The 24,413-nt window shown below is 32.7% G+C and overlaps 3 protein-coding genes and 1 non-coding gene across 6 annotated transcripts in view; 1 reads left to right on the forward strand and 3 right to left on the reverse strand.

The window, feature by feature from the left end:
• The first annotated feature begins 1,346 nt into the window (after positions 1–1,346).
• On the forward strand, positions 1,347–10,236 carry LOC140044444 (gamma-aminobutyric acid receptor-associated protein). The gene is made up of 4 exons (XM_072088954.1): positions 1,347–1,564; positions 5,619–5,697; positions 7,899–8,017; positions 8,529–10,236. Exons 1-4 carry the CDS (start codon positions 1,469–1,471, stop codon positions 8,592–8,594), a joined length of 360 nt encoding a protein of 119 aa, XP_071945055.1. The 5' UTR covers positions 1,347–1,468; the 3' UTR covers positions 8,595–10,236.
• On the reverse strand, positions 3,026–5,108 carry LOC140044443 (uncharacterized). The gene is made up of 5 exons (XM_072088953.1): positions 4,940–5,108; positions 4,327–4,497; positions 4,130–4,198; positions 3,820–4,016; positions 3,026–3,575 (listed from the first exon to the last, which is right to left on the reverse strand). Exons 2-5 carry the CDS (start codon positions 4,371–4,373, stop codon positions 3,304–3,306), a joined length of 585 nt encoding a protein of 194 aa, XP_071945054.1. The 5' UTR covers positions 4,374–4,497; positions 4,940–5,108; the 3' UTR covers positions 3,026–3,303.
• A 1,136-nt stretch (positions 10,237–11,372) lies between the features above and the next one.
• LOC140044445 (uncharacterized) overlaps positions 11,373–24,413 on the reverse strand; it is a 28,775-nt gene continuing 15,734 nt past the window's right edge. For all 3 annotated transcript variants that reach the window (XM_072088958.1, XM_072088957.1, XM_072088955.1), the window contains 11 exons: positions 23,563–23,715; positions 23,146–23,283; positions 22,266–22,349; positions 19,030–19,146; positions 17,051–17,208; positions 15,996–16,161; positions 15,640–15,812; positions 15,096–15,260; positions 14,482–14,662; positions 14,058–14,170; positions 11,373–13,865 (listed from right to left, as the gene is read on the reverse strand). In XM_072088958.1, the coding sequence (XP_071945059.1) occupies positions 13,688–13,865; positions 14,058–14,170; positions 14,482–14,662; positions 15,096–15,260; positions 15,640–15,812; positions 15,996–16,161; positions 17,051–17,208; positions 19,030–19,146; positions 22,266–22,349; positions 23,146–23,283; positions 23,563–23,715 (1,626 nt within the window). In that variant the 3' untranslated portion in view covers positions 11,373–13,687. The remainder of the gene's footprint in view (positions 13,866–14,057; positions 14,171–14,481; positions 14,663–15,095; positions 15,261–15,639; positions 15,813–15,995; positions 16,162–17,050; positions 17,209–19,029; positions 19,147–22,265; positions 22,350–23,145; positions 23,284–23,562; positions 23,716–24,413) is intronic.
• On the reverse strand, positions 16,455–16,526 carry Trnad-auc (transfer RNA aspartic acid (anticodon AUC)). The gene has a single exon. It is a non-coding gene; the product is annotated as a tRNA-Asp (tRNA).

A 24,413-nucleotide genomic window follows, 5' to 3' on the forward strand; every position in this document is an offset into this window, starting at 1 on the left:
CCCATCAACCCCCTCACCCCCCCCCCCCTTTTTTTTTTTTCAATTTACTTATTTATAGCAATGTAGATAAATAAACCGACTAATAAAGTCGGTACATTTTTTTCACGCTGCTGCTCTAGCCGCCCGCTACGTCTTCTCAAGAGATGATTCATTTATTAGATGAAATCAAGCATAGTACCGTACTAGACACTGACATTTTTGCGAAAATGCATACTCGACTACAATAGGTACCAGCTGCTGGACCCAAAAAACGTCTGGGAAGTCTAACGGTTGAACGACAAATTTCAAAGCATTTCTGGTTGTATAGTCCCATGACATTAATACTGTAATTCGCTCTGTCAGCAGATAATCATTGAATTATTCTCAAAAACAGTCCATGAAAGTTTTTGTTTGTAATAGGATACTTAAGTATCTAGGCGTGATGAAGTGACCCCCAGACTTGACCTTAGCAATAAAATAAACTAAATTGAGTCTGTGTTTCATATCAAAGTTATTCACTTCTGTAACAAAATTCACATTATAAAAAGAGAGACTAAAGAAACTTTTAATTATAACTCAAAAACCATTGTCTAACAGACAATTGAAGTATTTTTTGCTTTAAATTATATTTTTTTAGGTAAAATAATTATTATATGACAATAAAATGACACATTCAAAAACAAATTTTAAATAAAAAATATTTTTCAGAAGGCCCGTCAGAAGGACAATATATCTTTAAAACTGTTACGTCAATATAAGCGAGCAGCGTTTTTTGTAAGAAATATTTCTTGAATTTGCCATTTTGTCACATAATAGATCGACTACTTGACCAAATTTTTTTTTTTTAATTTCTCATTTTTTGTGAACAAGACATTACTTTAAATACTTTCTTTTTACGCTTTATTTTATTTCATATAAGGGCTATATTTATTTATTAACATAAATATTGTATCTTTTATTTATTTTGCTGCTGAAACTGAATTAATTCTCAATTTATTATAAATGAATGCAATTTTAACCAATTTAAGGTCCCGCGGAAGAAGTACCACAGTACGAGATGACGGTTGGTGGAAATCCCCAAACAATGATGTCATGATCTATTTTTAACCTTTGTATCTTTTTTGACGATCGATTATTGTGTGTAGATCCGGTATATAGTCTTCCGCGCAAATAGTATGACCTTAAAATTCACTTATAAAGCATGAAATAATAATCTACTATGTGCCATAATCTATAGCGTATAAATAAGAGTAATATTCACAGTTTTAAACTTAGTTATATTTTAACGTAAGTTACGTTATTATTTAATTTGGTACTACATTTTTGCTGTGTGTGCTGTGTGTGTGAGAGCAATAGGGAGCCTGCAGGAGGAAACTACGTCACAAACACAAATAGGAGGTAAACAGAAGACGGCCATTTTAAGCTGAAATTGACAATAAGATCGTCATTAGGTTGTTGTGAAATTTATAGACAGATTTGAAGCTCAAATATGACAATGAAATGGCAATACAAAGAAGAACATCCATTTGAAAAAAGGAGACAAGAAGGGGAGAAAATAAGAAAGAAGTACCCAGATAGAGTACCAGTAAGTTTCACCCGATTGTTTTGGTTTGTTGTTGTTGATACATGTAGCCAGCAGCTCTCAACTTTTTTGTGGAGTGCTGATGAAACATTGAGAATATTCCTCATTTAATTATTCAATCAAGCATAATATTCATATTCAGACCGAATATTTAACAATATTAAAATCTAATTGTATCAAATTTGTGTGTGAATTATAATCTCTTGTCCAGACATCCGGCTAACTACCCCGGCTAACGTAGCCAATAATAAATATCAAAAAGCAAAAAGGCTAGGCTAGGCCTTGCACAGTATTGGAATTTTAAACTGCCAGCCGCAGCTGGGAGTCAGGCTAGCCTAGAGGTAACTACTGAATGAAGGGATGCACTGCTTTTCACCTTAAATCTAAAAGAAATGTTTGCCTACTACTACACTAGAGTCTAGGCTGAATGAATGGTTTAAAAAAAAATAATAATAGCCCAATGCGTATATATTTATTATAGGCCTTACGGCGAAGCTGAAATGATGCCTGGAAAAGCAATCCCGTTCCTCATCAAGCATAATACTTTTTTACCACATATTCTGTTCTAAATAAATACTAATAGTACAAAAAGTAAAAGTTCCACAAAAAAATACCTGGCGTTTGGTAGAAAATTACCGTTAAAGTTGGTAAATATGCCAACGATTTCTTACGAAATAGCGAGGCTGAAACAACTGGTGGCGCACTATAACTAGACTGTACTATTATTATCACGGTTTATAAGAAATATATAGGCAAGTTATTTATTATCAAAATAGATTTATTCTTTATTTTTTTAAATAAATTTGGTGAATACAAATTTATATTAACTCTAAAATTGAAATTTAGAGTTAATAATTATCCCCCGACATTAAAACATTTATAATTACAAATGGCTTCAACTGTTCGTATAATGGTTTCTCCCGACAGGTAGGCTATTAATAGCAGTAGAAATACAGCAGCAATAATGCTAAGTTTATACCGTAGGATGTACATAGTGACTGATATGATTTAACTGTGAAACATATAGAACACATATTCCTAGTAATAAACACCAATGCAATAGTAAATTTAAATTATTAAATAAAATACAAACATCAAATATTTGTTTTGTTTCAATGTATTTGTATTTATTCTCATGGTTAATATTTTTCTTTATATTCTCATGGTTACACAATTTCTTTTAATGGTTACACAATTTCTTTATATTCTTATAGTTACTATTTTTCTTTATATTCTCATGGTTACAGTTTTTATTATTATATTCTCATGGTTACATTATTTATTTATATTCTCATGGTTACAGTTTTTATTATTATATTCTCATGGTTACATTATTTATTTATATTCTCATGGTTACAGTTTTTATTATTATATTCTCATGGTTATATTATTTATTTATATTCTCATGGTTTCCATTTTGTTTTCATTTTTTTTAAATCTTTTTTTTTATTCACATGCTCACAGTTTCTGTTTGCATAACCATGGTAGTGTTTCACATTGGTTATAGTGTAGGCCTATTACATTACAGTTACTTTTTATGATGATTTTGTTGCATTCAAAACCGTATAAACTACAGTATATTTCATATTCATCTTCCTCATATAGTCTAATTCCTCATAGTCCAATTCATCATAGTCTAATTCATCATCTTCAATGCCATAGTCTGGTGTGTCTTCTTTTTCTTCTTCTTCTTCTCTTGTCCTGTTTTCACACTCATCTCATTCACACTCGAACAGTTAATCCTAGAGCAAGTGACTTTGGAGTCTGCCTTCTTCCTTTCCAAGGTACAGGATTTCCTGGCATATCGATAAAATTTTCGTTCGAGTTTCTTCAGTAACATCTGAAAATGAGGTTTGTATAGTATCTTCTGCAGCACCAACACACTTTGCGATTAGATTAAACAACTCATATGGCACAATTTCAGATATGTCAACATCATTAATGTCTGCTGCTCTTGGAGGCCATTCACTCTGCATACCTTTGTTTGATTTGATGGCATTATTTACTATCGTACCTGCAAGTATATTTTATAGCATTCGATGAATGAAACATAGTAATAATAAATTTATATAAAGCATATACTGTATTGTGTACAGCATTTATGATCGACACCACTTACTATCATAACAGTTTTGTTTTCTGAGTGCATACAGCTTTCACCTCTTTGATCCACAGCATTTCCTTAATTATGCAATAACATTTATTGTTGTTATTTAAAAATAAACCAATATATACAAGTTATTGTATTTTAACCGTACCTGCAAAATATAGAGTCCTTAGTTTGTCTCTATTGTCACCATCAGTGGAGATTTTGTGTGTTGTAGAAGTAGTTGGAATATCTATGTCATACTCTGATGATTCATCTGTCTCCGTTGTACTTTTTCCTGATGACAAAAATGGATCAGCCACAAATCCAGGGGATACATTGCTAAAGTACACCAGAACTGATTCATTTCTAATTAAGAAAAAATAAACAAAATATTTAGTTTGACCAATCCACAAAAAGATTTTTTTTTAAATTATCCCTGGTGAAATAATCATTTAATATAAACACACTAAGCAACTAACCTTCTTGTGGGTGAATGAAAAATTAGGTTAGGATAATCCATCCTGAGCTTCTTCTTTAATACGTCTGATCTATAAATAACAGATTAATTGATTATAATTAATTGTTACACAGATACAATGAAGAAATTATTACAGTAACTGGATCTCAAAAATATTACAATTATTTCATCGTTTTTAAGAAGGGATCGACAGCCTACCTTATAGTTGACAAGTAAACATTTTCTGTTTTTTCAATTGATTTCATGAAAAGCTTTTGGAGTTTTGCGAGTCTTGGTATCTCCTGTCCATACTGTAACCGTTTATCAATTACATCTCTGCAAAATACCTTATAGCTTTGCTTATATGTTAAAAAAACACTTTCCAATTCCCTGTAAATAATAATAAATATTATTAAAATATATTTTAATATTTTATAGATTTTGGTGTTTAAAAATTCAACATTTAGACTGAAGCAAATAAAAAAAAATTCAAAATGTAAATTCAAAAAACCAACAAGAGTTTTAGAAAGTTACGTTTTACTCACTTTCCAGAATATAGAGCCTATATTGGTATTTAACTAAAATTAATTGTGTAGCCTACTGAATAATATATACTGTATAATATAATATGGCCTAGGGCCTAGGCCTACGTAGTAGTACTGGTACTACAGTAGTAGAAAGCCCAATCAACAACCAAGCACAGAAACTCTACACAATATAGATCTAGGCCTATCTATAGATATTATAGATCAGTAGCACCCTATATACTGTATCATTTAACTATATTATTAACTCTTAGAGTATTTTGATAATAATCGAAACCAAATATTACCTTTTTTAGTCGAGATGTATCAGTATATCGCCTGTAACAGGTAGCATGAAAACCTAAGCCTGGATGCTCGCGTACGACATCGTCAAACGATTTACCTTCATCAGACATACCAAGAAGCTCCGTCAAATGTATGGCGATTTCCTTGCCGTCTCCATCTAATTTTATCCAACTCTTTGGACAGAGCAACACTTTATTCCATCGAATCTCAGTAATTGGACTGATAATTTCATTTGAATGCTTGTAAATTTGGAAAAAACATTTCAACTTTACTTTGTCTGAGCGAGAAGATCCTTCCTCGTCGGACGCCATTTCGTGTTTACATCGTGTGATTTTGACGTCTGCTGCCTAAACGTCGCGTATGATTGGTTTAACTGATGTCATGTGATACAAAATGGCAACTGCGAAAATATATTCTTTTATACTTTTAAAATCAAGATTTCTTTAAAATGTCAGGAAAATTTTCGTGGAACTTTTTAATACGTGATTAATTTATTTTTATGTATATGAATCAAGAGAGTTCACTTATTATGCTTAATGAGGAACAAGAAAAAATGTTTTCATCTTCACCGTAAGGCCTATTATTATTATTAAGCAACAACAGGCCTAATTCTTTCAAAGCAATCACCTTTTTTGTTCTCTTTTATTAATGAATATTATTAATATTTCCCACTAAAATTAGGTAATTGTGGAAAAGGCAGCGAAAGCACGGATTGGGGATTTAGACAAAAAAAAGTACTTGGTACCCTCAGACCTAACAGGTGAGTAACACTAATTATTAAAAATCATAAATATAATTATTTAAATTAAGCTCAAATCTTTAATACAAAATTTCATTGATGGTGTTTGATTCATTCATTCATCTTTTATTTCGGAAAAAAAAAATTCTCCATAGTTCAGTTCAATGGTGTGTTAATAACAAAAGTTATGCATGCAAACATGGTATACATCAGTATACTAAGGGCCTGTTCAAACCTACGGAGTTATGCTTTCGTATTGTACGCGGCGTACAAGTCCATAGGTCTGAACCAGGAAAAGATTAGTGGAAGCCACCTCGTACGACACTGATATTTCGTACGCTACGAAAGCTCAAGGTATGAGTTTAGTGGACGTCGCTTACAATACGAAAGTCACGCATCGATGAATATGACCTAGGTTAGATATCTAGCCAATCAAATTACAATATTCGCCACATCACATTGTGACATGTGCTCCTCATCGTATAGCCAAGCTGATCCATTGGTTGTGATCGGTGAACGTGCGAAAAAATCATACCTTTTGTTGTTACACTATACAGTATTATTATTATTAATATTATTATATTAATTAATTTAAAATGTCATCGAAGCGTGCGCATTGGTGAGAAACCGAAGTAAAATACCTTATTTCATTGTGGGGAAGCCCTGAGTTCAGAGATCGGTTGGAAGTGAAAAACTGGCGTAAAAGCACCGGCAACAAGATGTCTGTGTTCAACAACATGGCGGACACGTTAGCAGATGGGCCATCCTCATAAAGAAGGATTTAATATCCAAACGAAATTGAAGGGGTTGTCGTATAAAGCGGCGAAAGACCGAGTAAATAAATCTGGAGCCGGTGCAAGTATGGGATTTGAACATTTTTCTGCCATAAATGATATTTTAGGTCATAGACCAAATATAAACCCAAACCCCAAAACGATCGGCTGGTTGGTATGCCTGACAACCAATCGATAATGCCGAGCCCAAGTGTTCGGTCTAGGCCTGTAACTCCTAAACCAGCCACTACTACTTTTAATAACAACGAATTAGGTAGGTCTATGCGTGCGTAGAGTTTGGTTAATCGCCAGCGAGTGACATCATATCCGTTTGTAACGCAACTTCGTTGCAATGAATCTGAACACTTTGCTCTTACGACGCTCATTAAAATATGACCTTGGCTGTGATACGAAAGCATAACTCCGTAGGTCTGAACATACCCTAAAATAGAATTACTGTACAATAAATTACCTTTTGTTTGCTTTGTTAATAATAACAGTGGATATTGAGTCAGCCAATAGGAATGTATTACCAAACTTGTTAATTGTTAGGTACACCATGTGATTCTGATTCAACCAGTAAGAAGCAGGATGTGGATCATGTGTGCTAAACTCATAATAGATTGTTGCAATTGTGAAATCTTATTTGTTCTTCAAAGCCTTTATTTGCTTTGAATGCCAGTTATCTTGTTTTATAGTTTATAATAATAATAGGTCACTCATCCATTAAAATTATAGTACTGTACAGTACATTTATTATACCACAAAAGTCTGATTTAAGTATGCCATGATTTAAAATATAATACACCATTTAGCATGTTTAAAACAGTGTATTAAACTCAAAACTAGTGGAAAGGAAGCCTGCAAAATGTCAAATTACATACATACTGTAATACAATACAAAGTTCAAATTTCCAATTTAAAATAAACATTATTTTGTGGTACTTCCCCTTTGTCTGTAAGCCAGTATGTAAAGTAAAGGAATTACTAATAAAGCAGAAAAGACATAAAATATTAGTGGTTATTTTAAAGCCTATTACAAATGTTTCTAAGTGCTTTAGTATTTTATACACATACACAAAATAAAAAAATGTCCATGAAGTATGCTGAAATAAACAAATTGATAATGATGCAAGGGAACCATTTTCATCACTATTAAGCATGCAACTCTTTCTATCCACCATTTACATCATTTGGAAATAAAAATGAATGCAGGGAATAATTTCGCCAGTGTAGCATAGCAAAAAGCAAAATGAATGCAAGGAATAATTTTGCCAGTGTAGCATAGCAAAATGTTTCCCTGTGAATGTGCGTTATATTAAAATGTACTTATATAGAATAGAACATTAATTTCATATTGTGTTGAGATCAAAAGTTAAAATTTATTTTAGCTTTAGAATTATCTGTAAAACAAAAGGTAATAAAAATAATTAATCATTATTTTTTTAGTGGGACAATTCTACTTCCTAATAAGAAAACGCATTCAGCTTAGACCAGAAGATGCTTTGTTTTTCTTTGTGAACAATGCTATTCCACCAACAAGTGCAACAATGGGTCAATTATACCAGGTAGGTCAACCATTATCAGTTTTAAGGGCACATTTGAAATATTACATTTCGATTATCCATGAAATGACCCATTTTCCTTTAAAAAGCTCTATCTATACTATCAAACTTGATGTGACAAAAAAATGTGATGTGCTCGACATGATGATGTCATATCACTACCATATTTTAGCATTTATCTGTAGTACTGCATATTTTATTAGTATACTTTACCAGATTAGCTGTAGAATACTGTCATGAATTATTCAAATAGTTTGAAGTATTGGAGTCTAGATTTCATGTTTTATTACTTGGCAAAATAGCAAATTAGAATTGTGCCAAGTACAGTACTTTGTTTGCACAATATAGTGCCTACAATTTTCAGATTGTCATTGTGAATTTGTTGGTATATATTTACAGAACATGCCTATTGAAATTCAAGAAAATCAGTTCATTAATAACTTCACAAATAATAAAAAAAGGAAAATGTGTATTCTTTATAACATTTTATTTTTTTTTCTTTCTCTTTTCATAGGAACACCACGAAGAAGACTTCTTCCTTTACATCGCATACAGCGATGAAAGCGTCTATGGAAATTAGTGGGATATTATAATAACTATTATAGACATTTTTTTGGCAAAAGCTTCTATGTAAATTTGTGTACAGAAAATTTTGCTCAACCTAAAGATTTTATTAGCAAATGTTGGATATGTAGCATAATAATAATAATATTGGAATTGCATTGGAAGATATAGGAAATATTCTGTGATTTACAATACTGTATAAAAAAAGTCATCTAAAATATAGATTGATTATTCTAGTGAGTATTGTTTCTTTCATGTTTCCTATCAGAGATTTGTAGTGATCCAGTGCATACCAACAGTGGTATCTCTTTTCATTACACATCCTATTTACAAATAATATCTTGCAAAATGAATGTTACCAAATTGGGGTTCCACTAATTATGTGAAATAATTGTAGAAAGTGCTGGTATTTAACAAAAGATAAGTATGTTACTGTAGTTATAGCCAGAGTACTTTTTATGTTCAGAAAGCAGTATCTGTAAATTACTAATTATTTTTCCAACTCTATAACAACATTTTCATTTCATTTATGATAACGTATGTTTAGTTTTAGACAGAAAACTTATGTTTAGAAATCTAAAGAGAATAAATTAAATTATTACTAATTGTTTTTCCAACTCAAAAATAAACAAAATTTTCATTAAAATTAAATTTTCTTTTTGTACAAGAAATCAAAACATTTATTTCCTACAGTACATTGTATTATAAGTTAATAAATTGTATTGTTAATTGAAATGTACACCTGGGATATAACATGCCTTAACACAGGCTACAGGTAAGTATTGTTTCCAATTACTATAGTATTGTACTCGTAAATAGGTTATATACTTTAATTTTATTAATCATTATTTTCTTTGGTTTAACATCCCTGTTTTCATGGGTCTATTCTGTATCAAAGCATGTTACAACTTATTTAATGTTTTCTATAAAAAAACCACAAATTATTTACAGTAATGTTCTATAAAACCACAAATTATAAAATATATTGCATTTTATAAATTTCATTTTTTGGTACTGAAAAAATGTTCTTTCTTTAGTGTTGTAATTGACAACAGCAGATTTAATAAAATATTACTACAGGAAATCAAACTGGTTGATTTCTAAAATATTATTATTATAATTCTAAAAAACGCCATTTTATCAGAATAATTCTATAAAATTGCAGTATACCGTATACAAACCAATTAATCTAATGATGAATTGGGTCAAATATGCATAACGCTCGCTTTTCAATTGAGTACTAATTTTTTCATCTACTAGTTTATTTGTTGTTAATTGCATTTAATCTATTGATTTATAAACTATTTAAATGTATTATATAATGTTTTAGTTTTATTAAATCAAGTTAAAAGTACAAAATGAACTCTGTTATTTGGTGTGTATATTGTGTCCATGATGAAGATTATAAAAAAGAATGAAAATGATATAAAATGTTGGCAAAAATGGATAAATAAACCATGTTGTGCATTCCGTAGGCCATGTTGGGAACAAGCGACACATTGCCGTAGCCACAGGAATTATAGTGATGTGGTGTCGCAATAATAAAGGTAACAATCTCTGTGCTGATTAAAGAATTCTCAAAGGCTTCTGTCAAAAAATGGTCCGGTTGAAACCTTACCAACCATACTATGTGGCTATGGCCCTGAAACATGTGATATATATAATAAAAAAATTAATCTATAACTCTGACAGAGTGTTCTAGATGGCATATGACAAATAAATGCTGATTTAAAATAAGCGGGCCTTCGAGTCGTTAATGAAGACTTGTCTGACCATTCTAACATACAAGGGGCAGTTGGTTTTATGTTCAAACATAAAATAAAACCGTCTTGATTATGAATTCCAGACAGACTGGACTTGAAACAATATACTATGGCTCAGAAAAATAACTGTACAACAGTTACGACAATATACTGGTATGATTTAGTGTTAATGGTATATTATCTAAAACAATGGGTATACAATTAAATTGGAAGTCAAATCAAAGTAAAAAGAAGAACTTTAGTATCATTGTCATAGTCATGAAAACAAAAGCTAAATACACTAAAATTAAATGTACACAAAAATTGATTCAAGATCATGAAAATTAACCATACCAGGGTGTAAAGATTTCCATATTGCGTTCAGCCAGTGGGTGATCCCGCCCGGATTTAAAAAAAAAAAACTTCCTATCGTACTTTGCTTTGCAATTTGTTTAATTAATAGTGCGACCGAATTGTTGAGCATTCAACATTTATTTAGGCCTAATTATAATTAGCATAACAATTTCCACTAACGCCAGTTTTCATCAATCCTATGGAACATTACAATGATCATACATTACCACACACACATGAACTGGCATACAATCATTAAGTACTGTACGTCTAATGGCATCCAGGTACCTTATATTCTGATTGCTAGGCCCCCCCACCCCCCAACAATACAGCAAATGAGCGAGGCCTAGGGTTATCAACATACCTTTGTTTCTGCTCTCTGGAAGTAATACAAGGTCTTCATATTGCAATCAGGTCACTTATAATTCCACAAAAAAATGATTTTCCTCAACGAATCAAGTACATATGTCCAGTCAAATCGTCCGAACGTCGCTAGTTCTCTCCATGCACATGATTTTGTTTTGCATACACCTGCTGTCGTACGTCTGCGACACAACGTTGATAAACTGTGCTCTGATTGGTTGAATCTTTCTAAATTCAACAGACACGATTAAAACTTTAAAAGAAATAATAAATATTACAACTTGATTTTCTAGAAATTTAGATTTTATTACAAAATACATTTATTAAGCACACATCACAATTACATCTAAAGTAGAATATTTTCTATATCTCTTTAAGAAAAAGAGCTTCCAAGAACAAATTTTGGTGTGCAATGGGTGTAATACTCTTAAACATGACCCTCGCTGGACTTTAATTTAATCAAATAAACCATTCAGAACCAGCTAAATTGTCCACAACAAGTTAAATATGAACGGGTTAAATAAATGAACCCCAAATTTCTTCCTACACATTTAATATAATATAACTCTACTGTCTTTCCTGCATTGACACACTGATGACAAACTGGACACTGAAAATGGTTCCATCTATCACAATTTTAACCACGATATTTTCAAGATTCACTCATACTTAAAGCAATATTTGTATACAAATCATAGAAAAATTACAAATTCAGCAATAAATCGTTTCCAATATACAAATAAATATTTAAAAAAATGTATTTTGCATAACAAGCACATACGTACATTTGTTCATACACATTTTCTATATCTACCTTTTTGTAAAACAAATTGAGTTTAAAAATTGCGGCCAATTCATTGAATATTGTTTTGCTTTAAAGATATACAATTATTACATTACACATGTACATTGTTTGCATAATTTGTCAATAACATCTAAATGATCTTTTATCATCAAATTAGTAATTGATCATATCAAATGTAAAAAAATGTATAATTTTTGATATTTTTACTGTTTTTCATTCTTTTACTTTTAAAGGTCCTTTGTGACACCAATTACGGGGAAACTTAGAGGTCCTTTGGGACACCAATTACGGGGAAACTTTGGTGAAATTAACAAGGCAAAAAGCACTACGGCCAACTTCTTTTCAGAAGACACTCCCATTAATTTTTATTGTACAGTATTTCTAGATTACATTTATTTTATTATTATTATTTAATCATCAAACTAGAATACATTTTAATTTATGATACATTTTACTTAAACACTAAACACTCTGTTTTTGTTAAATTCTATTATAAATATTTAAAAAATACTAAGAAAAACCCTGTATGCATACATTCAAAATACTACAAAAAACCCTGTATGCATACATACACTGGGGTACACACAATAATATTTGACACTTTTTAAATAAAAACTTATATAAAATAAATTCTTGGTGGAAATAACAGTTTCACAAAGGGGCAATATTTAATTTAAGAAAGTGTAGCTAACGACAACTAAAATGTGACATGGTTGCATATTGAAATTGCATCATAATACCATACAATATAAATAAAGGGCAGGACAGGTTACATTTGTGTATAAAATAATAAAAATAATAAAAATATAAAAATGCATCACAAATTGTATTACATATATAAATACCAATAGCTAAATATTAATAGTAGTTTAGTGTTTTTCTTTTCAAGGTGTTGCTTTTACACATTAATGCCAAACATAACATAACATTATAAATTCAATAAAGTTTTTTCTGATATCTGTTTCTGGACGGACTAACAACGCTTATCAAAATCAAGGCAATATTATATTGTCGCTGGACGGAAAGAAATATACCAACTGTACTGACTGTAAATCTAACTGTATTAATTATTATCATATTAATTTATATCTGGACGGATACAAAATATTGGCACACAGTAGGTACTCTACTCATAGTACTTGATTACAACATAATATAATAAATTTATTTTTACTTAGTCAACGTTGTCTTATGTAACCTCTTTCTTGGAAACTCCAGTTGACCATAAATATTACCCTTTTCAATCTTTCAGCAGGATATTACCTCACGCAATATATTAATACACAAATACAATAGATCTAAATAAAGAAACAATATATACAACATTTTGAGATATTAAAACAGTTATTCATATAAAGACCTCAAAAGTCTTCTTCGTACAAACACTTTTTTACCAATTGTAACAAAACACAGTGCAGAATGTCTGTGTGGTAATCAAGGCCATCTAACAACAGGATGCTGAGCTCCGGAGATCAAGGGGTTTATCTGTGGTTGCGACTTGGTCAGTCCCATGCCCTTTGCAGACACTGCTCACCACGGAGCATATGTACATTGTACAGTTCTGTTGGTATTTTTCGCAGCCAGATAAGCATCTGCTTCGAGAATTTTCCCCTTTTCTTTGTTTAAATTAATTTTGTAATTATAAATGTTAATTTTGTCATTTATTTATCTACTTTATTTACAAAGAAAATAAAAGAAGTTGTCATTGTCATTGATCAAAGGACTGTTACAAGTTCCTATCTTAGCAAAGCAAGCTCAATGTCCTGTTGTTAGATGGCCTTAAGTCTAATACTTTCTCCTAATAAACTTAGTATGTAATGACTGGTAATAGATCTCAGTACAAATTTACGATTCAGAGTCAACCTCAGTGCTCTCGTTGTCCAGCGTTCTTCCAGTGCTGGAAAGATTACGGGCATTGTTCACGTAGCCGTTGATGTGTGGAGAATACACAGCAGACCCCGGTGAACGTACCGTGAGCAGACCTTCAGGCCGATGGCTAGACAGGTCTAATGATGGTGCGTAGCTAAGAATAAAATAAAATAAATTATGTTTCAAAACAACTGACAAAACAAAATAAATCCACTAAAACTGACAATAAAACATCGGAAGAGATTGTCTAGAGAAAAAGAGAGATACAGCAATACTACTATTTGTGGTAAAAAAATAAACACAGAGTGTCTAAAAAAACTTAAGAATATGATAACCCTAATAATACCTCATGGAGTTTCCGAGTCCACTGCTTAATGACCCTTTTGGCGCTCCATAGCTAAATGATGACATCGGGTGAGTTATTGGCAAACTGCCTGGCAAAACTGCTTTGTTAATCTCCTACAAGAAAATAATGAATTGATGCAAAATTAGGTAAAATAGTTATACTACATCCATATTTAGTTCTGGGAAGACTAAAGTTTCTATTCAATTAATCAAATAAATTTGAATTTCATAAAATTAAACATAAGGTTATGTACAGAATGTCATCAACAGAAATGAAAAAGGGAGCTTAATTAAATTAAGCAGAGCAGTAAGTAATAAAATGTAAATAATAATAAAACAGGAATAACAACAATAAAAAAACAATAATGTAAATGATTTTATGAAAATGCTAAAGATTAGGAAAAAATTCATATAACTGTACATACTTCTTTCTGTTTTTCCAAGCGATATTCCCTGACTAGCTTTTCGAGTGCGATACGTTGTTTGCTCAACACATCCACTCTTTCTTGAAGCACTCCGTTCTCATACTCCAAGAACTTTAAACGATACTCCATTGTTGCTAGGTTACGAGATTGGTCTCTTGTTAACTCTTCATTTTCACTAAATCTATGAAAACATTTTCAATGTTTTATTTTTAACATCGTAACAACTTTTGTTAAAAAAATATTCTTTATTTCAAGCCAACAGTGTAAAACACCAATAACAGGTTGAAAATAAAATAACTATAAATAAAAGCCAATATAAATATATACAAAAATGTAAAATTTGTTAACGAGTTTGATGTAATTTTTATTAAATGTTTAACATTTTGTCTCTAGAAAACAAATTTCATATATTTACTGTACATTAGCGTTTTAACATGACAAAATAAAATGAATCTGAATTTGTAATGTGTTTGTGTAGATGCGTCCTATCTAATACCGGTAAATAATTACAGAATGTTATTAAGTTTATGCAATTTATATTAGATTGCAAGATCTCACTTATTACATGACAATACATTTGTGCTATAGCTACACAATATGCAAGTATATCATACTTAGCAAGGAGTTCCCTATGCTCTGACAGCAACTGTTTGTGATTGGTGTCCATGTTGTTCTTCCATTGCTGTTCATGTTGCAATTCTCGTTTGGCATTCGTTAGTTCCTCTTGTAACTTGTTCAAACTCTCAGTCAAAATCAATTTGTGTCTTGTAAAAATCTCTCTAATAAAAGTATTAAAAAAAACAATAATTGTATATAGTATTTAAATCCAAAGAGAATAACTATTATGTGGAATTAAAATGGCATATTCAACAACAACAATTATTTTGAGAGAGACATACAATATATCTTTAATTAAATACTATTATTTATATATATTTCAGTTGCATTTCAGTAAACTCTTTTGCTTTAAACACTAAGTTCAACCTCAATATTTGTAGTTGTTTGTGTCATTCAATGACTTAGTGTGAATCTGTCTTTAATAATATTCCTTAAGCTACTGAACATAAGTGACCTGGGCAATAATAAAGAAACAATGATATTTACAAATTCAATGTACAATAATAAGAGTATAGAACAGTTTCTAATAATCAACTTTACCTCGCTGCTTGTAATTTGCTCCTGTGGTGGCGCTTTTGATCGTCATACTTGTGCATCTGTAGTTGCAGTTTCTCCGTCGTTTGGAACACCTCCATCTGCAGCCTATCAACCTGGTTTCTTAAGCTTGACAGTTGGTCTGACAGCACTTGCTTATTTTTCTCAGATACACTTTGCTGGAAAAATCATAAAAACACTGTTACGTATTGATGTGAACTGCTGGTGACAGATTATTACGTTCATAGTTGAAATTACTAAAACTGTGGCACCAAATATGGTGAATTGATGTACAACAATGAACACACAAAATAAATTTAACTAAATATTGGGAGAAAAAAAGTAGAGGAGGAGAAACTGACCATTTCACTAATGGATTTATTTTGGTCCTCAATTGTATGAAGTTTGTTCTGTGTTTCAAGGTATTTGTGTTTCAGTTCTGAGTTATTGTGGTGAAGCTGATCTTCTTTGTTGCGGAAGAAATCCAACTGACTTTTGAGCTCTTCAATATGCTGATTTTGTAACGACCTGATAATAAATAAAATACAAGAAATGAATTATAATTATAATTTAAAGATATCAATTTTCTATATTTCTAAAGTTTTTGAAAACAACTAAATAAAGTTATATATAGCTATATAAAATATATACGTTGAGTGTTTCATTGAGGATGATGATCCAAACATAAATATACACATATATACATATATAAACACATCAGGCAATGAACATTATTTCTAAACCGCCCGATGATATACTGAAATTTAATTAATTAATTTGAAACGATAAAGATGAGGAAATCTGTGAGAATGAGAAAAAGTCGCCCCAACCGAGACTCGAACTCGGACCGCCTGCTTGATATGCAGATGTCCTAACCATTAGACCACTGGGGCTTTCATGGTATTGTTCAAACTCGATTGGATAGCGACTCTTTAACATTCTCGGCGTGGTACGGCGGAACAGCACTAGTCCTCAGTTGTACATATATACATATATACATACATATACTGTATACATATACATATATATATACATATATACATACATTTTTTTAGAATACATAAATAACACACATTTTTTATTAATAATAAATATAAACTTATCTTGCGGAATGAACAACTGTAACCTAGATCTAGTCTTACAAGGATCTGAACATACATTTAGTTTCTAAATTGTTTAAAATAGAAGTGGGACACTTCTTATTAAGGAGGGGAGGTGTAACCCCAGAAGTTAAGGTCACGCTATAGTTCATAGAGAGAACCTCGTGGGTTGAAGAGGTGAGATAAATCATGGCGATGTAAAGTGTATAATAACCCAATAGAGGATTAAATTTAAAGAGCTGGATGTTGAGATTGTTTATTGACTACTGTTACACTACCACTAATTACGATCACAGGTTACAATATTAATAACAAACCTTTGAATTCTATCCTCTTGTATTTGTGATTTATATTTGAGTATTTCTTCTCTACAGTTCTGTACCTCTATACGTGTTGCTTCGTAATCCTTCAACTGTTGCTCCGCTGTTTGAAGCTTAAGTGACATGTCATCGACTTCCTGCTGTAACTCTGGAATCTATCAATTCATTTGCTTGTTAATGAATATTCATCAGTTTTTTTAATATGGATAATAATAATAATAATAATAATAAATAACATTTATAAAGCGCAAGAGACAAAGGTTTCAAAGCGCTGTGTTTTCCAAGATCAGTGCAAGTAGTAGCGTGCGATTATGCTTCTCTGAAGAGATGAGTTTTGAGTTTAGTTTTAAATGTGATAACAGATTTTGATGAGCGTATTTCGAGTGGTAGAGTGTTCCAGAGTTTTGGGGCTGCGACAGCGAAAGCACGATAATATTCAAGTTTGTATGAAATTATGAACATTATTATATCTGTAAGTTGTCAAAACGTCCCTATTAAGCAAGCTTCCCACTACTGACACAACACAAGGAGGTAGATGCAACAAGTGAGTTGACCAATGTTTACAAACCTCCCTATTAAGCAAGCTTCCTACTACTGACACAACACAAGGAGGTAGATGCAACAAGTGAGTTGACCAATGTTTACAAACCTCCCTATTAAGCAAGCTTCCTACTACTGACACAACACAAGGAGGTAGATGCAACAAGTGAGTTGACCAATGTCTACAAACCTCCCTATTAAGCAAGCTTCCTACTACTGACACAACACAAGGAGGTAGATGCAACAAGTGAGTTGACCAATGTCTACAAACCTCCCTATTAAGCAAGCTTCCTACTACTGACACAACACAAGGAGGTAGATGCAACAAGTGAGTTGACCAATGTCTACAAACCTCCCTATTAAGCAAGCTTCCCACTACTGACACAACACAAGGAGGTAGATGCAACAAGTGAGTTGACCAATGTCTACAAACCTCCCTAAGCAAGCTTCCCACTACTGACACAACACAAGGAGGTAGATGCAACAAGTAAGTTGACCAATGTCTACAAACCTCCCTAAGCAAGCTTCCCACTACTGACACAACACAAGGAGGTAGATGCAACAAGTGAGTTGACCAATGTCTACAAACCTCCCTATTAAGCAAGCTTCCTACTACTGACACAACACAAGGAGGTAGATGCAACAAGTGAGTTGACCAATGTCTACAAACCTCCCTATTAAGCAAGCTTCCCACTACTGACACAACACAAGGAGGTAGATGCAACAAGTGAGTTGACCAATGTCTACAAACCTCCCTATTAAGCAAGCTTCCCACTACTGACACAACACAAGGAGGTAGATGCAACAAGTGAGTTGACCAATGTCTACAAACCTCCCTATTAAGCAAGCTTCCCACTACTGACACAACACAAGGAGGTAGATGCAACAAGTGAGTTGACCAATGTCTACAAACCTCCCTAAGCAAGCTTCCCACTACTGACACAACACAAGGAGGTAGATGCAACAAGTAAGTTGACCAATGTCTACAAACCTCCCTAAGCAAGCTTCCCACTACTGACACAACACAAGGAGGTAGATGCAACAAGTGAGTTGACCAATGTCTACAAACCTCCCTATTAAGCAAGCTTCCTACTACTGACACAACACAAGGAGGTAGATGCAACAAGTAAGTTGACCAATGTTTACAGTATAAATGTTCATTTCAACAAATTTGGCATTATTGGTTGATATTACAGTGGCAGATCCAGGATTTTGAAATAGAGAGGCCCAGGGCCTAAAAATGGTGATTGAAGGGCTGAGCTTAATTTGGTGTCCTAGTATCAGCAGCCCTCTTGGATCCGCCCCTGTATTAGGTATAAGGGAAGTACAACATGTTAGCAGTCGATGGCTAAGTTACAACATTTGACCGGGGGTTTGGAAAAAAAGCTGAAATATGGATTGGCTGGAAGTCCTATCTATATCATTATCTGACATACCCGTCTCTCAGCAGATTGTGCTCTGTGTTGAACTTTACCAAGAGCGGTCGATGACACGTTGACCTCTGCTTTGTGACGTTCAAATTCAGAATCCCTTAGACGAATTGTGTTATTTTGCTGTTTATGTTTAAAGATTAAAGTACAGAATTATCATTTGAATTGAATTGAATTTGTTATATATTATTTTTATTATTATATACTGGGTAACCTTTTCAGTCAAAGAATGTACACCGGGGTAACCCACACTCGTCTTGAAAGATGTACTAGGTTCTTTAAAGAACATGAGCTAGATATGTACACTGGACCTACAGTTTATAGTACTTACCACCAGATTTTTTTTCTGCTCCATTAATTAGATTTTAACTCGGCTAAATAATTGCTTTATACTATAAGGACTATAAACCATAGGTTCAGTGTACACAGTAATATTAATTAATAATAACCTGTGTGTACTTTAAAGACCCAGTTCATTATTCGAAAAAGAGTAGACGGGTCATTCCATCTCAGATCACCCAATGAGTTAAACCCTACCTCTTCCAATTTTGATGAAATTTGGTATATGGGTGATTCATAGCAATTAAAGCCAAAATTTCAAATTTTAACTTTATTGGACCAACGGTTTTCGAGATATCGCAATTTCAATTTTCGGTTTTTACGCAAAAAAGGGCGCGTCCGCCACGTTTCAAAGAGCTGTATCTCGGGAACTATAGGTTCGATTTTAAAAGCAAAGGTATTTTTGTAAAGGGGAGACCATAAGGAATCTAAATATACTAATTGTGTGTGTTTTATGTTAATTTTAAGTTGAATAAAACTTTGACATATATTTTGACCTTGAAATTGACCCCGTGGAACACGCCCGTTTTGTTGGTGACTATCATGAAAAATGTAGCCCTACGTGTCAACTACAACATATACAAAAATTGGAGGGGTTTTTTTCTTTGTTTCCATGAAATTACAATTTGAAGTTGACATACCTCTTCCTTTTAGTGTATTTTTGGTGTCTGTCCATGCATTACTTCAATGTCAATTTGATGTATTCCAAAATTAATTTTATTTACAAACTAAATATTATTATAATGTTACAATTGTCTATGTCTGGCCTTTACTCCTTGTCATCTGGACAATTCAAACAGTATTTAGAAATGTTGTGGCGATCATTTTGGGAAATACTGTAATTCCTAGTCGAAGAGGATTTTATAAACGGAGAGGATTTTATAAACGGAGAGGCTATAATACAATGTACATTTGATTCAGGAATCCAACAACAGTCTTCTTTGGACGGCCAATAAAAGGTTTTCGCTGACCCATGAGGATGCATAAATTTAATTTGAAAATCCCCAAACTCTTCTGAGAGTGAGACATCCACCACCAAACCAATCCATGGGACACCATCATAACTACAGCACACAAAATTCTGAAGTCTAATAATGGTGGGTTGTGTATCAGCAACAATTTCATTTTCATCACTGAAAGATTCTTGAATCACTACCACATCCGGAGGGTTTATCTGGGTACTAAGTTTGTAGACCTGCATCTGTGCCAGAGAAACGGGAACAAAGCGATGATATTGTAATGTACCCTTGATGGTCTGGGCGAGGTTGAATCTCGGCTTTATTTCTTTTTCTACAGTAGATACCTCATCTATTCCCACATGAAAAAAGTTGATGCCTGGAATGTCCATATGAGCGAGTCATATGGCCGAGCGGTTAAGGCAGGGGCGCCGTTTACCGTACCTAAAAGACAACAACATCGGCAAGGGTTCGAGGCCGACTCGCTCCTCTCTTCAAGTCTTCTCGGATAAGGACTATAAACCATAGTCCAGTGTACACAGTTATAACATGTGTGTACTTTAAAGGACCCAGTTCATTATTCGAAAAAGAGTAGGGGGTTACCCCGGTGAACTGGTTCACACAATAGCCCCTGTATCAGGGGGATTACCACCTATCTGATAGGACAGTGACTAATTCACTATTGATAATCCTTGGCCACATTGCCTAAAGACATAAAATAGAAATAAAAAATTACACAGTAGTCGAACATACTGAGAGATGTGATAATATGACATTCAGTCAAACGCTGTAAGCTTCTCTTAGTGACAAGCCTCTTAACTGTTCCACCTATGCCATCACACGCACTCTTGCCATGTGATGTAGCGAAAAAATTCCACTCGGCGTCTAAACCAAAATCTTCCTGGTAGTGGCAAAGGTTAATAAAGTAATATTTGTTTTTGTATTGGCCGCCACATCCATCTGTGAAATAATGAACTTTTTTCATGGTTGGTAGTTTTGTTTTTATATAGGGGATGACAACCTTTAAAAAGGCATATACAGTAACTGTTGTATGTTCTCTGCAATCACTTATTATGCATATGTTAATGTGCATAATAACATAGTAAGGACACTAAACTATGTGTCAAAATTGATTTGAAAAGTATGTGAGTTACCCAGTATTTCTCATATCAAAATACATCTACTGTTTAAGTGGGCCTGATGAGAAAGCGTAACAATAAGACACCTTAACAGTTAGTGTTCACACTGTGTATAAGTATAACAACACCAAAAATACACTAAAAGGAAGAGGTATGTCAACTTCAAATTGTAATTTCATGGAAACAAAGAAAAAAACCCCTCCAATTTTTTTATATGTTGTAGTTGACACGTAGGGCTACATTTTTCGTGATAGTCACCAACAAATCGGGCGTGTTCCACGGGGTCAATTTCAAGGTCAAAATATATGTCAAAGTTTTATTCAACTTAAAATTAACATAAAACAAACACAATTAGTATATTTAGGTTCCTTATGGTCTCCCCTTTACAAAAATACCTTTGTTTTTAAAATCGAACCTATAGTTCCCGAGATACAGCTCTTTGAAACGTGGCGGCCGCGCGCTTTTTTGCGTAAAAACCGAAAATTGAAATTGCGATATCTCGAAAACCGTTGGTCCGATAAAGTTAAAATTTGAAATGTTGGCTTTAATTGCTATGAATCACCCATATACCAAATTTCATCAAAATTGGAAGAGGTAGGGTTTAAAATTCCATTTTTTTTGGGTGAACTGAGATGGAATGACCCAGACAAGAGGGTTACCCCGGTGAACTGGTTCACACAATAGCTCCTGTATCAGGGGGATTACCACCCTATCTGATAGGAGAGTGATTATTGGTAATCCTTGGCCACATTGAAATAAAATAAAATAATAAATTTCTGACAATTTTACTCAATTGTATGTTACTTACTCGTTCTATTTCTGTCTCCAACTCCTGCCTTGCTGCTTCACTGTTTGTTAACTTCTCTAGAAGATCTTTCATCTGATTCCATAACTAAGAGGAAACAAAACACAAAAAACAAATAATAGTTATCCATGGCTACTAGATACTGCTAAGTAACCAGCTTGAATTCTCCTAGGCTACAAATGACACAAAGAAACTTGATTATTAAGTTCCTTGGGTTCTAATATAACTTTTGAAAGAACAGTTATAAACACAAATCTAGACAGCTAATTAAAACAATACTTTACAATGGTTGTGAGCTGACTGTATTTTACAGTGAATATGGATTATGACATGCTGCCCTCTGCTGCCCTCAATGGCACAGGTTTAATACAATTATTAACCACTCAGAATGACTTGTTTGTCAAGTAAAGTAAAATAGAATCTGATTGGTTAAAGGTATGCCACCTACTTGGTTTGTCACACATCTTTGAATACTAATGACAAACACAATGCATTATTATTAATCCCCTTTTTAAATTTACCAGCTAAAAATATTTATCAATCAACAAGAGGATATAAGATCTTAAAACAATCGATATCAGATTGTGAAATTTCAAACAAAGCAGGAGGGGATATAAAGATATGAAAACCTGAAAAAAAAAGGATAACGGATCTGAAAATCTCAAAACAGAGGCTTTAAAATGTGAAATGTCTGCTTTTTTCCTGTTATTCAGTTTTATGTCATTATTTTTCTTTTTTCTGTTTAGAGACAAGTTCTTTTACTTCTATTCCCGATCCCTGAAACAGCTCCTATTATCATTACCATTTAACATACTGTAAATGTATGCTTGTTTTTTTTTGTGAACTGTTTAAAAAAAAGTGAATGAATAATGAAAAACTTTACCTTGGTCATTTCTTCTTCCAATACTTTGTTTCGTCCTTCCACGTCGTTTCGCAGCCTGATCTCATCTTCAAGTCTGCTGTCACCGGTATTTGTGACGCTACAAAGTCGAGTGTTCTCTTTTCGCAGTTGACTTACTTCCTACAAGACCATTAATGTTTTGTTATCACAAAATGTTCAGGGTGAAAATAGGTACTGTTAATTCAAGTTAACCTTATTTAACCACCGAGGCTCAGATCAAATCATGGTTGGTTTTCCTTGGGCCGTGCACATATAAAATACAATTTCAACCATGTTTAACCATATTATGTATTTATTTATTTATTCAAATTTATTTTACAAGGGTAGCTCCAACAGTTTTCTAAATTTGTATTGATATTTTAGAAATATGATGTTAATGACGTAATTATGTAAACTCACTTCATTTTTCTCTGAAATAGTTTCTTGTAAATCTTTTGTTTTTCGATCGGCACGGTCCAGCTGCCACTTCAATTCGTTGTTCTCACGACCAAATTTCTCACGTTCAGAAATCATTTCACGTTGTACACGAACAATCTCAACATCCATGTTGGTCTAAAAGGTAAACGAAAATGTATTTTACATGTTCTCTACTAAAATCTGCACGACTCAGATTAGACCTCTCAAAAATTTGCCTTCTCAAATGCAAATAAACCACAGAGAAAATCCTGATGATCGGTAAAATGACTATTTATCATGCAAGACCTACTAGATGACTATTAACCTCATGCAGATAGTATTAAGCATATGCAGATAGTATTAAGCATATGCAGATAGTATAAGCATATGCAGATAGTATTAAGCATATGCAGATAGTATTAAGCATATGCAGATAGCATAATTGAATGCTATACTTTCATTGTTCCTCCAGTAGACTAAATGATAAGGAGGTTTTTATATCAAGAATCCAAGTTTTTGGACAATATTTCTGTTCTCTTTCAACATAATAATACAGTATAGGATTGTTAATATTAAATGATACCATTAAGTTAGTCATACAGAATGTATTAATATTATCAAATAATACTTTAAACACTATTGATGAATGATGAATGATAAATAATATATAATATAAAAAAATAAGTTTGTTTGCTGCCCATTTCTCAACCAAAATATGTTTTATCTTAAATATCAATAGTGCTCTAATTTTAAGATAAATAACAAAATCGCAGGGACTTCTCTCAAACAGTTGTTTTTCATATGTGATGTGCCCATATATGGACATGAAGACATGATATCACTACCATATTTGG

Source organism: Antedon mediterranea, chromosome 3 (assembly GCF_964355755.1).
Source record: "Antedon mediterranea chromosome 3, ecAntMedi1.1, whole genome shotgun sequence".
Taxonomy (NCBI): domain Eukaryota; kingdom Metazoa; phylum Echinodermata; class Crinoidea; order Comatulida; family Antedonidae; genus Antedon; species Antedon mediterranea.